The sequence below is a fragment of the Eublepharis macularius genome, chromosome 6 (assembly GCF_028583425.1).
Source record: "Eublepharis macularius isolate TG4126 chromosome 6, MPM_Emac_v1.0, whole genome shotgun sequence".
Taxonomy (NCBI): domain Eukaryota; kingdom Metazoa; phylum Chordata; class Lepidosauria; order Squamata; family Eublepharidae; genus Eublepharis; species Eublepharis macularius.
The window spans coordinates 101,486,721-101,504,605 of NC_072795.1; the positions used below are offsets into that span (position 1 = coordinate 101,486,721).

The following is a 17,885-nucleotide window of genomic DNA, read 5'->3' on the forward strand; positions in this document are numbered from 1 at the left end:
CTGATGCTCAATACACCATGGCCATTCTGGTACCACTCTGAAGCTGATACACAGCACATTTGGAAATGAAAGGCAGTATTGTGTAGTGACTATAATGTTGGACTAGGCCCTGGGAGAACCAGGTTCGAATCCCCACTCTGCCATGGAAACTTGGTGGGTGACCTTGGGTGAGTCACACCCTCTCAGCCTAACCTACTTCACAGGTTTGTTGTGAAGATAAAATGGAGGTGGGGAGAATGAGTTAGGCCACTATGGATCCCCAATGGGGAGAAAGGCAGGGTATAAATGAAGTAAATAAAATCATTTGGGAAATGTAACATATTTCTGACTTTAAGCTAGTTTTTTGTCACATCACTATGTAATGTAAAAGTGAAACTTATTGCTCTTCTGCATTCTGTCCAGCATTACTGATACTTAATGACAGCATGCAGGAGGATCAAATGCATGTTTTAATATCTGAGTACAGGCAGATCAAAGTGGAGAAATCTCTAGCTATAAGGGCAGTTTCTCAACTGGACTAATTTTTAATACAAAAATATGAAGATGACAATAGCCACCACAAAAAGCTTAACAGCACACCTGAATGTAACTAAGCAATTCCAGTTTAGTATGTAGCACACTGCCTTAGTTAAAACTTGATTGGTATATTCTTTGGAAATAGGTAACACAAATATATTACTGTAATGGGATTGCCCTAACTGATTCTTCATCGTTTCCTATCTATGGTATTGTAAAACTCAGTCTTAACAATCAAAATCAATTTTTACACATAATGTTTTTGCAATGTGTGCATTAGTGAACATAGTTTCATATTTACCAGATAGCAAGCCTTGCTATTTAAGACAGGAAATGCATACAGTTTAATATTTTGAACTTTAGTAACATTTCCAGAAACAGAAACATTCTCACAAAAAGACTAACAAGTTTTTCTGAGACTTAAAGACACACTTGGGGAATAGCAGAAGGGGGCGGTGAAAAGCAAGGCTATGAGCTAGAAGTTTCACCCCAAAGACAAAGAAAAGTCATAGGAGAGATGTACCTTTGAAAGGCAATGCATTGATGGCAGGCCGTAGAAGAGAAATGCTGTGGTGACAGAGTGGAAAGTAGCGGAGCAAGCAGAACTGGGGGAAAGAAAGACACAGTAAGCACACAGCCCTGCCTAGAACCTTCTGCTAGCACTCAGTGCTGTCATCAGGATAAATTAACCAATAAGAAGCCTATTAGTGGAAGAAAATTGTCCATGCATGAAAACTTACTGGCGGCTCATCTCCAGTTCCAAGAACAAACATGCTGATCTTCAAGTACCCTTTGGCACCTGAATTTGTGTCTTCAGGGTCATTTAGAAGCAGCCACTTTCTCATAACAGCATGGCCTGAAAGGAAAAATCAAATATTAGATAAAAATCTGTACCTTACAAATAAGGGTTTGGTTGTTTTTTTCCTTCACTCTCTCTTTCTCAGGAGACACTTTCAAACCAGCTTCAAGGGAAGCTGCAAGTGGGGATGTATACATACGTAGTGCCTGAAAGAACATTTTCAGCTACACTGACAACTGCCACTTGCTATTAGAGATGGGCATGAAACGAAATTAAGCACGAACCAGGCCATGGGTCTGACGAACCGCCACGAACTTTTAGGCTGGTTCGTTTGGTTCATTTTTTGGTTTGTCACTGCAGACAGCCTGGTGCCAATCAATCAGTTTCCTAGGCAACAGGGGATGGACTTCCTGCAGACCTTCTGCTGACCCAGAAGTGATGATTTTCTGACCTGGATGTGACGTTTTCACGAACCAAACAAACCAGTTTGCGAACCAGGGGCGGGTTCATGAAAGTGCATGGTTCGTGAAATTTGACAAACCACGAACCACATGGTTTGGTTTTTTCCAGGTTCATGCCCATCTCTACTCACTATGTGGTTTCAGCTTCTTTAGAATTGAGAAATTAAGTATATCAGAAGCTTGATTTTTCTTCCTTAGCATGTTGCATGATGAAACACAACACCTCTTTTTGGCCATCATGTCTAGACAACTCCTTTGCTCTGTGGTAAGAAAATGCAGGTTTTCATGCAAGAAACAGTTACTTACCGGGTTCATCATAGACATAACCAATGTCAATCTGTAAGAAGAGTTTAGGATATTATCTCTTTGTAAGTCACAAATCACAACAAAGAAAAGACAATGTTCATTTGGCTCTGAAGTTTGCCTGGTTTCAGGATATGATTGGAAAGGTGCAATCTAAGCTAAGCAGGTCGGGGTCTGGTCAGCTGGATGAGAGCTCCCTAGGAAATCTGCTTCTTTTGGAGGAAGATGGTTTAAAAGTATTGTTGATAAATAAATTTAATGTGGCCACATTGAATTCCATGATGAAAATAAGGAAGAATATAATAAAATGATAACCTGAACCAAATGTCAAAATGGCTGTGTAAATTATACTTCTAATAGAAACTTGGCTACTATCAAATCCATTTCTTCTGTCTTGATGAACAGTCTTCACCCTTTTCAGACGGGGACATTTCCAGTGGTGGTTAGCTCTTTTCTCACACAGCCAAACTACAAGTGACACCTGGCACATGTTCTTTAAGTATTGTGTGACACAATTTTACCTGGGAAGTGTAGTTTTAAAAGAGCTGCTCGGAATCACTGTAGTGATGTGTTTTTGTAAAACAATGAGTTGGGAGGGAGAGGTGAGAAAGAGACTAATGTCCTTAACTCCTTAGCTATTGAACTACTGAGGTTAAAAATACATGCAAAATTGGGTTAGAAGCATTTTTCTAGTGTAGTTTAGTCTCTCTCTCCCCCCACCAGGGGGGGGAATTGCAAAGCCTCTCACTCAGGGATCTCGCACTGCTCTGTCTTCGAAAACTTTTATTTAAAGACCTGGCAGATTCCATTCAGTGGGGGCGGGGGGGGGAGACTAAAGGCTTGAGCTCATAAATACACTAGAAGAATGCTTCTAACCTAATTTTGCTTGTATTTTCAACCTTCCTCTCCTCAGCAATCCCAAGTTACTCTTTTAAAACTACACTTCCCAAGTAAAGTTGTGTCATTCAACACTTAAAGAACACGTGCCAGATGTCACTTGTAGTTTAGCTCTACAGTTAGGCAGCTCAACAATCTCTGGATCCAAGTTCATCAGCTATGGTCTATTTGAAATGGGACAGTCTCCTCAACCCACATTTTTGAAAGGGCTATTATCCTCCTTTCTCTTTCCTTTGGTTATAGTGGTGAGAAAGTAGTCAGGGCACTAAACATGTTCTAGTGTGTTCTCATAAGTAGCAGAAGATAAAGAAAGCTTACCTTAAATTCCCCCATTAGACTGTCAGAACGTAAAGAATATGAATCGTATACCTAAAATTGAATGAAAGGAATAAACAGTTCATAACTTTTATGAACAATGGGACATATCCAATGAACAATGTCAGTCTTCCTTACCCGAATACTTATTGTTTCATCAAAGAGCTCTGAAGGGGTCATGTGGACATTGTAGAAAAATATCTGTTAAGATAAGGGAGATTAAAATTTTAAACATGTGTTTTAAAATAGGGGCATAATGTAGACTTTAATTGCACTAAAGTCTTATTAAAATAAACAAGAGCAACAGGTGGAGCTCACTAGAGATGGCAAGGATAGGCAGGCGTGCATAGTGGAGTTACAGGGGGACAATTCTGTGGGGATCCATAACCTCACGCTGCCCCCCACCCCTGCAGACCTCTCCCACTGCTCCAGCAGCAGGGATCTTCTGGGGTACATCTCAGGCCAGTGTTGGCTCAGTGCCCTTGGTGCTGGAAGGTGGCCCTGTCAGTGACCACCTGGCACCCAAGATTGGGCCTCACTCCTTTTGTCCTCTCTGTGCCACTTTTCTGTGAGCTTCTCCCTTTGAGCCACATGGGGCACACTTGTGGATGGGTTTGGTGGGGATCATTCATGGTGCATGGTGTGGGGACCCCTTCTTCCTTCAGGTTATTTTCACTGCTATTCTTGGTTTGACTGCCAGGCTGCTACACCTTGAGGAAAGGATGTGTGCCACTGGCATGGCCCTGTGATTTAAGGTTCCACCCCTTCACTGTCATCTGACTCCCTCATTCATAAGGCTGGGTGCCCACAGCTTTCACCTTGTGACTGGCCCAACAGAGCCTCACTGTCACACTCCTGTGACACTTTGTAGGTGTGACCGTACAGTTGCTAGGGAAGCTAGTGTGGTCCCATCCCCTGTGACTTTTTTTTTACTGGTCCCTGGCCTCTACTGGGAGCCTTTAGGAAATGGACTTGTGGTGCTGCAGTTGCACCAGTGGGAGTTGCCTCCACTTTGGCAGCCTTCAGGATTGCACGGGGGGATCTGGCAGCTCCATCTGGCTCCTCAGCTCTGATTCAACTTTGGGACCATGAAACATGGAAAGAGTATTGAATGTATAGCTCTTTCTGGGCTTCAAAATTAAGAGCAAAGTGCTCTCAACGAATACCTTCAACACAGCATCAGATTCCTTGTCACAGTGGACCTGCTGTCACAGTGAAGAGACCTGCTAGATCTGTGAATGGCACTTCACTTGATGCCCTCTGCCTCTGAGCACTTGTTATTCTTCCAAAATTGCTGTGTTTTTGACCAGAGCAGATGATGCAGTCTTTCAACCGGAAGTGCGTCATCAGGGCCTCTGGACTGCGCGTGCCATTTCACTGCATGGTCTGGTGGCTTCTGGCCTGCCTCCCCCTTCCTTTCTCCCTTCCAGCCAGGTAAGTGCTGCAGGGGAGGCTAGCATCCATAAGTGGCAGCAGACCTTACACAACAGCTGACAAAATCATTCTCTTTCATACCTCTTCAAATATATGTCTCCCATTGAATGAACGTGATATCTTCAGGCCCGTATCTAGTCATTTTTGGTGAGGTGGCATAAGTACATGGGGGGAGCTAGGGTTGCTAGGTCCCCATCATTCCAAACTCTAAACTCATTGGGCAAGCTCTGATGATGTCACATTGGACAGGTGCAAATAGTAGTGCTTCCACATACCTGGACCACCTGGTCTATATGTGTAGTCACAGTCAAGTGGCTTTCAAGAGATAAGAATATTTATCAAACTAAAAAAATTAAATAAGCATATGCAGTAAACAGACATGCACAGATGTCTTAGAGAAGCCATACATCTACAGTCTGGGACACCATCAGCTATTCAGGGAAAGGTGATTTGCTTATAACATTGTGATGCCTTTATTTGTATCAGTGTACCTACAGGTTGTCTCAAAGATGTTTTAAGGGTAAGACTGCAGGACAGGATATAAACCTTTGTTGGGGAAGCTGGGGGTGGAAGAGGTAGCAATTAATCAGGGCTTTCATTACTAAAATGGGAGATTCCTAAGTTCCATCTCCCTGCAAATCATTTCCTCCAAGCAGGAAATTCATCCCCTAATACCAGATCGATAGCTGTGTATTGCTACGGTGTCGGGAGAGAAAAGCATTCCGCACATTTGTACAAGTATTTATAGAGCAGGAGTATTTATAGATTCAGCTTTCAGAGAACTGGTTATTCTTGGCACAGATTTATTTAACAACTTAGAAATATATCATTTTTATGTAGTGAGGAGTCATGGGATTTAAGCTGCCTGGCTATTATGAACCCTTCAAGGACTTTGCCTCAATAATAGGTGGGAAGGGGATAGGAGCAAAAAAATGAATACCTTTTGTAGTTGTTTTTCTGCAGTGAAAGGTTATAAAGTTTAAATGTGCCTGAGCATTATGCCTCTTTAGTCTTTTAGCTCTAATCCTAGATTGGGGAAGGGGAGGGAGATAAGAACAGAGCTTGACATTAGTTACTCATTGGTAAGTAAAGAGTATTCTGCAGATACTCAGAGGCATGTGTTCCTTTACACAGGCAAGTTATAGCATGCTGCTTTGCAATTAATACTGAAAACCAGATACAAGGCTGAGTGAAACTGGGTGTTCATTTCTCTGCTCCTGCTCACCCTCCTGTGCCCTCACCTATTCCTGAGGCAAATACCCCACTGCAAACAGAGGAGGAAGCTCCCAAATACTATAAATATTACTCCCTTTTTCTACCCATTGTTATCACTATGGACTTTAAATAGGACAGAAAAGGCATGGAATGACCTCTTCCTCCCTAGATCAACCTAATCAAGTTTGGGGGCAGGAACCTCCAAAATCCTGCCAATGTGTACAAGCCTGCTGGGCTGCCTGGAACTTCCCATTGCTGGTGTGGTTGTGCTGAGCTTGCAGGAGTTGGAAAGTGCAGGGAAGAGCACAGCCCCATCCCTGGACACCAACCATGGGAGACAAAAACTGCTTGCACATTGCCACTTGTAACATCACAAAGAAAATGACCAGAGGCTTAAAAAAACAATGAAAGCCAGGGATTCAGCAATGGGGGATGACATGTTTCAAGGGGGCATTGCCTCCCACATCATAACTACAAGTCTGGCTATTTTTGGTGAAGCAATTAAACTTTATTACTTACTTTTATTATATATATTCCAAGCTATTTACCATCTTAATTGCTTTACTTTGTGTCTTAAAAGCTCATTTGTTATTCTTACAGCCTGTTTTTAACCATGTTAATCCCACACATTTCAACAGTATTTACTTCCCCAAGAAAGTTTGTTCAGGGTTTTATAAAATATGGCACTTAGAATTCTCTCTTGCAGTGGAATGTGAGCAGAGCACTCTTTAATTTCTGTTTTTCATGAAAAGAATTACTCTGAACTAGGAGACTGGCAATATGCACTATACTTACCTCATCGAAATAGGGATTGTTCCCTCTTTTGATTCTTGTTCTGTGAGTTTGGCCACAAACATGTACTTTCACTACTGGTTTTATGTTATTTCCACACAACTGACGACCTTCAATAACTCTAACACGAATCTGATAGAGAGAAAAAAATGTAACTCTTCAGTTAGTTGTATAATTTGATTAGTTTTTTAATCTTCAAAACCTTGGTAAGGTTTTTTGTTCCTTTTCCTGTTAAAATAAGTAACCAGCAGCAAGGAATTGATTGACTGAAATTAGTTCCAAACTTCTAATTACAAGTGGGCAAAATCTTGCATTTCACTAGTTCCAAAGAACACACATAATTGTTGTGCATGAGCAAGGACTTATTTATTTATTTGTATATCCTGCTTTTCTCCCTGGGGACCCAAAGCAACTTTTCAAATCATTCTCCTCTCTTCTGCTTTATCTTCATAAAAATAACTGTATGAGATAATAACAACAACAACAACAACAATTGATATACTGCCCTTCAGGACAACTTAAAGCCCACTCAGAGTGGTTTACAAAGTATATTATTACAAAGTATATCCCCACAACAAAACACGTTGTGAGGTGGGTGGGGCCGAGGGAGCTCCTAGAAGCTGTGACTGACCCAAGGTCACCCAGCTGGCTTCAAGTGGAGGAGTGGGAAATCAAACCCGGTTCTCCAGATTAGAGTCCCACACTCTACCACTACACCAAACTGAGAGAGCGTGGTGGGCCCAGGGTCACCCAGAGATCTTCCATGGCAGAGCAGGGACTCGAACCTGTTAGTCCCAGGTCCTCATCTGACATGCTAACTACTACGTCACTCCAGCTCTGACTTCCCCTCCTTTTTCTGTATCAGAGAAGGCATGTGCATAAAGGGAAATCCAACTGCAGTGCAAGGAGAGCATTCCCAGGATCAGAGTAGAAAAGAACCATCCCCTGCCAGACTGGAATTCTGTATACATATCAAAGCTCCTTTTATGCCCTGGACTTGCTGGGTCTTGGTGCATATTCATGGAGTTGCTGCCTCCTCATTGTTTGCTCTGTTGCTTATCAAACATTAACTAGGTACTTAGAAAAATAAATAAATATCTCTTGAGTTCCGAGATTTACTCCCACCTCTGTAGACTATACTCAAAGACATTACACGAAGGAAAAGAATCTGCCGGGATTTAAAGAAGAGTTTCTGGAGATTTCTGAAGAAGAAAAAAGATACATTTGTACTGTGCCTAACTGACATATGCAGTCTAATCCCAAATATAACTACTTTAAATTGCAGTCTTAGACTGAGATTTGGCATCTCCAATTCCACTGTGCACTAGACAAATAAAATGGAAAAGTACATTATTTTAAGAACTCTACAACCTGGAAGTCTTGAGGTTTATTAGACAATGCCCTCCGATTTTTTTTCCCCTTGGTAATACGCCGAGCAAGCTGGACTTCACGGGTGCCACTTGTACTGCCTTGGGAAAGGCCAACATTTCCATCAGCCGCATCTTCATCACCTCCATCTTCTTCTCCATCTATCAAAAAAGTACATTAGTTGTAATTATTGTTTTATGTTTTTGTATGTATTTTAACTCTAGTTTCAAACATTTAACTGTTCCCTTCTGCACTGTTTTCCTGGCCTGAAGTGGCCCCAGAGGGTGCTTCTGCCCCATAGGGGACTTGCAGGTGCTAGTATTCCGTGTATGTGTAGCCTCCCAATGGAGCCAATAACATGCCCTGAGGACCTTTTGGGTTGAGAAAACTGTGCTGGGGCCAAAGCTCCTCCTTACCCCGTTTTGTGATCACAACATGGATAAGACTGCTGTGGCACTTCAGAATTAAGTTTGCACAGGAACTTGTAGCCGCTGTCTGGCTTTAAATCCCTGTGGCGACCACATCTTATATATACTATCCAGTTTAGACCTTAGGGAACAATCCAAAGCAGGTGTACTCAGAGGTAAGTCCCACTTTATTCAATGGGGCTTACTCCCAGTAAAATCTATTTAGCATTATAGCCATAATCAAGCAACTTTTTATAATGGTTGCTAATGAATCCTTGTTTATGTGCTGTAATTAAAGGTGTATTATATGTATTGCACATGCATATTCATTTATAGACATTTTTGTTTGCTATATTCTTTTTCTGATTAACGTGACTTTGTTTTTGTAAGTATTTGGAAGAGTCTTTAATTGTGTTTAGAGTCATTTACATACATATCTGTTTGTTTTTCTGAACATTTTGCTTTTAGATTTGGCTTTTGTTTCAGTTATTCCCTTGCTTTCAGGTAATGAATCCTCTACAGCTATTTTGATAGGATTTCCCCCCCTACCCCTTGTATGTAAATAATGCACTTTAAAAAATAAAGCAAAATAACAAAAATGAAAATCAATGCATATTCTTCTCTTCACAAACTGCGTATTGTAAAATGCCATCCCAAATGCTGTAAAATCAAGAATTATAGCTGTGACCCCCTTATACACTGCCACCCACCCTAAACCTCCTTTCACGGGTTTAGGGGCCTCATAGGCAGTTAACGGCATTCACAACATTCCGCCTGTCTAACCTCTATGATCAGGCAGAGAGTCCTGACCCAAATCCACACTGGGTCACCTCTCTCCTCTTTCCAAAGCCTCTACCAGATAGGCAGGCAATTTCCTGCCTCACCTTGTGATCAGAGTGAGTTTCGTGCATGTGTGTTATTTCCCCTCCGCCCACAACATCAACCAGCCAGGGTTAAAACAGGAACATAAAAGAACCTTTATTTACAACGTAGAACACCAGAGTGAATATCCAAGACCCAGGAACTACACTAGCTGTGGCCAAGTATCTCACCACCATATTTTCCTAAAAGAAATAAAGACTACCTATCTGCTGCTCAAGATCATTGGATCAAAGGAACTTGAAATGGATTTTAAAAATCATAGATAACTTGTGGTTCAACAAAGAATTCACAAAGTATCAGAACAGCTGTCAACAGCCAGCTACATTTCCACTGCCTTCTCCTGCAGTTACAAAAACCTTCTCCTAGGGATCCCATTCTCCTGGTGGAGGTGGGAGATCCCCCACTCGCACCTTTAACCACCCCAAGAACTCTTCCATGATTTGGAGTGAACCAAACTGGCCCCAAACAATTTGGGGCCCAAATTGGCTGCTGTGAAGCATGTGTGCACTCCCCAGCCTTGCATGATGATGTTACTTCCTGGAAGCGACATCATTGAACCACTGCGGGACCGCATACACTAGTAGCCAAAATTGTGGAAACCTTTTGGAAAAAGTGTATTTTTGAGGTTTGATGACTCATAACACCACTTTTTGGGGGAGTAATACCATAAAATTATATATCAATGGAAAGATAATTTAATCAAGAATGTAATGTAGATGAAAAGTTGATAAAGAAAATGTGTATTTTCCTAATGGAAATGAAAGAAAATGATGGGGTGGAGAAATGTAAAAAACTATGGATACAGAATTTAGGTAATGATGTTGACCAAATACAGTGGAATAAGATATGGAAAGTAAATGTTAAAATAACTAAATCTGCTGTGTTTAAAGAGAATCTATATAAGATGTTCCATAGATGGTATCTAACACCAGTTAGACTGGCTAAAATGTTTAAAAATATGTCAAATAAGTGTTGGAAATGTAAAGAAGGTATAGGGACATTTTTCCACATGTGGTGGTCCTGCAAAGAAGTACATAGATATTGAATAATGGTACATAAGTTAATACAAAATATCTTACAGATAACAATTCCTTCGAAACCAGAAATTTTTCTATTAAACTGTATGTCGGATATAAAGAGAGAGCAAGAACACTTAGTAATCCATATAGTAACAACGGCTAGAATCTTATTAGCAACCTACTGGAAACAACAAAGAATCCCCCAGCAAGAAGAACTAATAACAAAGGTAATGGAGACAGCGGAAATGGATAAATTAACATTGTTAATGAAAGGGCAAATGGAAGAAGACTTCTCTGTACCATGGGATCCCTTCTACAAATGGTTGACCAATAACTATAACCAGTAAACACAAATATGATATTAAGATTAACTGTATAATGACATAATAGAACTCACAATTGATGTAATAAGATGAAATATAAGAGATAAAGAAATAGATAACAGATATTGACAAGCAAAATCATAACTGTCTCATGTTTGTATATATATGTGTTGGAAAACAATAAAAATATTTTTTTTAAAAAAAGAAAGAATGTAATGCAATAACTTTTATGAAGGAAATTTTTTTAGAACAGTAGTTATAGAGAAGAAAAATGAAACACATATTAAAAATGAGTTATACAACAATTCTCACCATGTCAGTTAATACTTAGTTGGGTAACCTTTTGCTTTAATTATGGCCTTACAACGCCTTCCCATGGAGTGAACCAAGTTTTTTAGTTCTGCAGCTGTTATAATGTGAAACCACGATTGAGTTATTGCTTCTATTAATTGCAGTTTATTGCTGGGTTGCTTCTCACTAACCAGTTTCTTTAGTCGGCTCCATAGATTTTCGATGGGGTTAAGGTCTGGGCTATTCCCAGGCCATTCCAACAGTGGAATATGATTATCTTGAAACCACTTTTTGCACACAGCAGCAACATGACATGGAGCTGAATCTTGTTGAAATATAAATGCTTCATTATCTTGAAAAAGATCACATGTGGAAGGCTTCAGTTTGGGCTCAAGTATTTCATTTATGTATTTTTGGGCATTTATATTGCCATTTATCATGCAAATTCTGCCCACACCTTTTGATGTCATACAGCCCCATATCATAACACTAACTGGGTGTTTCACGGTAGGTGTAATGCAATCAGGATGCAAATCTTCTCCGATTCTTCTTCTCACGTATTTTATGCCATCACTACCAAACAGGGAGATTTTGGTCTCATCACTCCAAATAACACTGTCCCATTGTTCCGCTGTCCAGTTAACATGGGTTTTAGCCCAGTTTAATATTTTCAACCTTTGTTTGAGAGATAACAATGGTTTTTTTCATGGAATTCTAGCATTAAGACCAAATTCCTCCAGTCTGCGCCGAACAGTCCTTGCACTCAACTTCACATTGAATTGCGCCATTTCGTTCTGTATGATTTTCGTTCTGTGTGATTGCGCCATTTTGTTTTGTATGATTTTCTTCTGTCACCTAGGCTCAGTCTCTCAATTCTTCTATCATCCCTTGCTTGTGTGCACCTTTTCTTGCCTTTACCAGTCTGGTTTTGTAGTGACTGAGTTGCCTTATACCTCTTCAAAAATTTAGAAATGCCACCTTTGGTTAAGTTTCCAACAATTTTTCTTCTAATTTCTTCATAACTGTAGCCTTGTTCACTTAATAGTACTATTTTACATCACTTTCTGGGTGACCAGTCAACTCTTTGTGCCATTTCTTTAATTTTATTACATTTTAAAAGCTCACTAAATGGAAGAACACAAAACAAACCAACCAACTTGATAGCAAACACATAACACACTGACAAATGACCTCCTCTCAGCTCCCATACATGACATCAATAGCTGAATCCTACTGTGACCTGATTGGCTCATTGCCAAAACAAGATGACACCTGATTCAGATAATTGAACAAACTTTGTTGCATTACATTCTTGATTAAATCATCTTTCCATTGATATATAATTTTATGGTATTACTCCGGGCCGGCCCGTCCATTGAGGCCAGTGAGGCTGCCACCTCAGGGTGCTAAGGCGGCGGAGGGGCGCTGACCTGGGGGCAGGGGCGCGCAACACAGAGCTGCTGCTGCCGCTGCCAGCCAGGAGCACATGCTGGCGGTGGCAGTGTGGGGCAGCTGAGCAGGCAGCCTCCCGTTCATTAAGCTGCCTCTGGTGCCGGCGACACTGGAGCCAGCCCTGGTTATGAACCATCAAACCTCAAAAATGTACTTTTCCCAAAAGGTTTCCACAATTTTGGCCACTAGTGTACATGCAATGCACACACCAAGAAGAGTCGCCAAGCGCCAGGAAGGTAAGCACTGGGTCCCCCCTCTCCCACTGAAAAGGTAAGGGGTCCTGGCAACCCTACCTTCTCCCCACCATATTAACTGCCTTAACTGAACTTCCAATGGCGTTCAACAGTTACTGACTCAGCATTCAATTACCTCTCATTAGATATTCCTTGGGAGAAGCAGAGTTGGAACTAGGGTTACCAGTCCCTCCATTGGGGCGGGAGATCCTCTACTCTCAGCCTCCAACCCCTGCCACCTGGCTGACCGGGCAAGGGGGAGCCACAGGAACAGGCCTAGAAACCCCACAGTGCACTCCTGCATACTCCAGAGCACTTCTTCATCGCACTGGGAACAACATCATTCCTAGTGCGACACAAAGGCAATGGGTCTTGCTTGGGGCTAATTTGATAAAAATCGGCCCTCAATCTAATGTTCGGGGCTGATTTTTAGCAAATCAGCCATGTGCCTGTCCTGTCACTTCCGTTGCACAGGAAATAACATTCCCAAACCAATGAGGAAGTGCTCTGGAGGTTGGTGTGCCTGGCGCACACACTCCACTAGTACCCCGTACCCCGTTTTCAAGCCCAGAGAACTTGGCAATCCTAGCTGGAACCAGTCCTGTCTGACCTAATGGCACATCATATAAAAGGATCACAGCAATTCAAGAGAAGTTTTGTTTTGTTTTTTAATGGGAGTGGGCTGGGTTCCAACACAGAACAATATTGTACTCCACAATCTTTTCCTCATGATGAGTATACTATATGTCTACCTCCTTGTATGGGAATTGAAACTGTAAAGAAGGCTTTGGAGCAGTATCTTTTTGGCATTACTCAGAAATTATGAATTACAAAACTTTAACGTAAATATCAGTGTTATTACATGTGTTTTCTGTATAGCAAATAGCTATATGGCCAAGCTAGTAGTGATCTACTGCAAATGTTTCTCAGGATTTCAGATGCTATAATTTCATAATTAGTTTCTCTCAAATTATTTTCCATGTTTTCATTCTCCACATATAAACTATTGGAAATCTAGAATTTGACCAATTTTTCACTGGTTTTTATTAGACTGTCCGGGGAAAACATGGTTAAAATACCGGACATATAAATATCTGGTATTTGGGAGGGAAGAGCAGCTGGCCACTGGCCTGCAGGAGCTGGCAGCTGTGCCAGCAAATCTTCTTGCACCACCTCCGCCTTCTCCCCCCCTGCTAGAAGCACTCCCAAGGGAGTGGCTGGAGGGCCCACCCAGCCTCCTGAGCCACCTCCATTTCCTCCCCCCCCCTGCTTCTAACTTGCTCACCTGGCTGCCTGCACACTGAGGAAGCAGCCAGCTCGCCCAGCCGCCTGCATGTCAGGGAAGCCACCCACCACCCACTGGGTCACCCAGCCACTTGGGCACCAGGGAAGTGGTGGGCTGGCATGCCTGGCCACCAGCACCAATGATGATGTCACTTGTATAAGTGACATCATCAAGCTGGAGTTGGGAACAAGTGCGTGAAAGAGAAAAGTAGGGAGAGTGCCGGGGGGGGGGGGAGCAATCTGGTTTCTTTTGGGAGCCACTTGGCAACCCTAATTGTAAAACTTAGCTCTGGAAAGGGGGATGGATTTCATCAAAGAAATGCCAACAGAGAGTAACATACCCTACTCTAACATCAAGTACAGAATTCAAATAAGGGCCCCTACAGGAAGTGGTGGACAGAGGGTGTGGCATGTATCATAAAGTGTAATATAAATCTTTAATAATAAACCTATATTCTCAGCACACACTTGAAATAAACCCCTGCTTCCAAGGCCCAACACAAGTTTTCCAAGAGCCTTGTTCTTATTTGGGGAGAATGAACCACATTTTCTTGTGTTTAGGCTGAACTCCTACTTTGCTGCCTGCTCTGTTTCAAATAAAAAGCAAGAGCTTAGCCGATTCACCTTTTTCCCAATACAATTTAAAGTTTAAAGGTGACATCTCTTGACAAAAACTGGAGGAACAGGTTTTTTGTAGCCGTGGGGAAAGGTTACACCCAGGCCTCTGACTATATTTCTTAGTAGCAAGAGCCTTCTTTCTCGCTTGAAGTTAAGTCCATATAATTGCTGACAGCTCTGCAGACTTTCTGTAAACTAACAAATTGGTTTTCATGACACAAAAAAGCTAACATTTGGCAAGAGGCTTTAAATCATAACTGTCCAGGGTAACAGCTACTGGCCCAGCCAGCTGTAGGCATAAATTTGATTCACAAAGGCACAAACAAAAGCTGAGTGACTTAAGTGATCCTTAAAAGACAAAGTGAATAAAGAAAAGAATGGGTTTGCAAATTTAATACTCTCTCTCTGCTCACTCACCAGAAAGGGTCATTATCACTAAGCAGCATCTCCCACATGTTCTACAAAGGCCTGCTTTTTCACCCAAAGAATACAAACTGTTCAAAGTACTGTCAGTGGACAAACCTGAACTCTGATCATCCCATATGGTGGCATGTATACTACCAATTTTGAAGCTTTTCTCCAGCCTAAGGAGGCTTCCTCTATTTTACGTGGCTCCTTAGGCTGGAGGAACCCTCTCTAAGCCTGGAGGAATTTCCTCTACCCAAAGGTATAATACATGCCAGTACCTGAATGTATTCCGCTAAAGGGCAAATAGCCGTTCCAGGGAACACGTTCGCAGGGAGAAATGGCCCTGGGAAGAAAATGTTTGCATGGCCCCGATATGAATTTGCACCCTCTCCTGCCCTGTAGTAGTTGAGTGTTTGAGTGCTGGACTAGGATCTGAGAGACTCGGGTTCAAATCACCACTCTGCCATGAAGCTTGCTGGATGATCTTGGACCAATCACACCCTCTCAGCCTACCCTACCTCACAGGGTTGTTATGAGGATAAATGGAAATAAGGGAAATCATGTACACTTCTTTGGGTCCCCTTTGGAGAGAAAGATGAGGTAAAATGAGGTAAAATAAACTAAAATGAATAAAAATAATGGCTCTCCTAGGTCACCTGCAGCTTGGCCCATTAGCCCTTTGTTGATAGCACACATCTCTTGAGGAAAACAACAGGCTGTTTCTTCTGTTCCAGACCTTTATGCAGCAATGGTGAGACTGATCAGGGCCCAACTAGACAGAGCAGCGGCAGACCTGTTTGTATACACTCAGGCCTGTCCAGTTGTGTTTGAGGTGTGTACACTAGTTTTAAAGCAATACAGAACTGTGTGTGCAGGGGGTGCTACACCCTCACTCCACTTGTAGCGTCTTTCTTGCACTGTCATGGGAATCAGCTCAGCTGGGAACGAGTGCTTGCAGCAAGGGGAGGGCTTAGTCCCCTCGCTCATGTACACCCCTTTAATATCACACTCCCACACCCTCTTTGTGTGTGCAATTAGGGCAGATCCCGGTTTAAACAAACAAACCTGCTGCTGTCATGTCTACTTTGACCCTGAAATGCCGCCATAAAGCCGTTTAGACAGGTTGCTTCCCTGATTGGCTTATCTTTTTGTAAAAATATGTTTTTTGGAAAGAAGATCCTGCAAAATGCGGACATACCTTCAGTGCTTTGCATGTTTGTTCCCCCAGGGTCATTTGGATTTGGAGGCCCAGCTGGTGGTTCATATCCTACCACTAAATCAATTGTTGCCTATATTAAAAGAAAATAAAAACCATAAATATTAGCCATGATCTAGGCTCATGTAAGGAATTTGCTCAAGCTTTTTGTTTGTTTTTTTTACCAGCAGACATTCATGTTGTATCACAAACTATTATTAAAATTCCTCCTAAGCTTCAAAAGCAGTCTGACACCTGCTGTTTAAGAAAAAGGAATTTAAAGACCTCTTGGACCCACAGAGCCATTTTCATATTGCTCTGGGTTCTAACAATTAAATGTCAGGTATCCATATGTTCTAGCCCTGACCTGGATAGCCCAGGTGAGATCTCAGAAGCTAAGCAAGGTTGGCCTTGGTTAGTAATTGGATGGGAGACCTCCAACAAAGACCCGGGTGGCAGAGGCAGGCAATGGCAAACCACCTCTGTTAATCTCTTGCCATGAAAATCCCACCAGGGGTTGCCATAAGTCAGCTTTGACTTGAGATCGCTCTTCACTCACACACACACACACACAGCCATATGTTCCATTTCAGAATAATCAGATCACTTTTGTGGCTACTTAGTCATAACAGTACAGCATACATATTCAAAGTATTGCTAGAATTCATATAACGCATACAAAATAGATATACAATACAATAACATGCAGTACCTCTTTCAAGAGAAGAAAGAAGTGTAATCAATTTCATAACATACATAAGATTTGTTATTTTGTTATTGTCTGTTTTTGTATCAAGCAGGTATTAATGTTGACACCATGTTGTACAATTTTAATTAATAAATTTAAAAAAAATTATTCGGGAAAAATAACATAAATAAGACTTTAAAAGTTAATTTTTTTAAAAAAATCTGGAATCTAAAGTGACTGGCACAATACATTCATGAAGTCTTTCGAGGACATTGCTTCATGCAGTGGATCTCCTGCCCCCTGAAAGGCCTACCTGGGCTCTCCCAGGCCAGAGTGCAGTGAGTGCTCTCCTCACAGGTGTGATAATGTCACTCCCGGAAGTGATGTCATTGTGCCTGTGCCAGGAGCACCCACGCGCTTCATGCCCATGCAAAAGCTCTGCAATGGTAAGTGTCAGGAGTCGGACCCTCCCCTCCTGCTGGGAGGGTAAGGGGACCTGGCAACTCTGGTCATGGAACTGTTATTTGCACTGATGAAGAAACTTCTGTGGAAGCCATCAGTACTCATATGTTTTACCAACAGTGCAATATATTGACTCCTCAGTGGTGTTTTGGGAAGGGTTGCCAACTCTCTGTCGAGAAATTCCTGGAGATTTTGAGGTGGAGGGTGGGATAGTGGGTTTGGTGGTGGGAGAGGGACCTCAACGAAGTATAATGCCATACAGTCCACCCTCCAAACAGCCATTTCCTCTAGAGGAACTGATCTCTGTGGTCTGAAGATCTGCTGTAATTCTGGGAGATCTCCAGACCCCACCTGGAGCTTGGCAACCCTAGTTTCAGGAAAATGGTATGTGGGGAGAATCCTCCTCTCCCATGCACTCTGTCAATCTGAACTGGGCCTCATGCACCTGAGAACAGAGTTCCAAGCAAAAGCTTGCAGTACACGCGTGACCTGGTGGTGGTGGTGGAGAGTGCCCTCAAGTCAT

General features: G+C 42.0%; 1 protein-coding gene across 2 annotated transcripts in view; it reads right to left on the reverse strand.

The window, feature by feature from the left end:
• MYOF (myoferlin) overlaps positions 1–17,885 on the reverse strand; it is a 128,285-nt gene that overhangs the window by 68,791 nt on the left and 41,609 nt on the right. For both annotated transcript variants that reach the window (XM_054982375.1, XM_054982374.1), the window contains exons 5-11: positions 16,216–16,306; positions 8,104–8,261; positions 6,736–6,864; positions 3,430–3,492; positions 3,295–3,345; positions 2,083–2,113; positions 1,257–1,372 (exon numbers count right to left, since the gene is read on the reverse strand). In XM_054982375.1, coding sequence (XP_054838350.1) covers positions 1,257–1,372; positions 2,083–2,113; positions 3,295–3,345; positions 3,430–3,492; positions 6,736–6,864; positions 8,104–8,261; positions 16,216–16,306 — 639 coding nt within the window. The remainder of the gene's footprint in view (positions 1–1,256; positions 1,373–2,082; positions 2,114–3,294; positions 3,346–3,429; positions 3,493–6,735; positions 6,865–8,103; positions 8,262–16,215; positions 16,307–17,885) is intronic.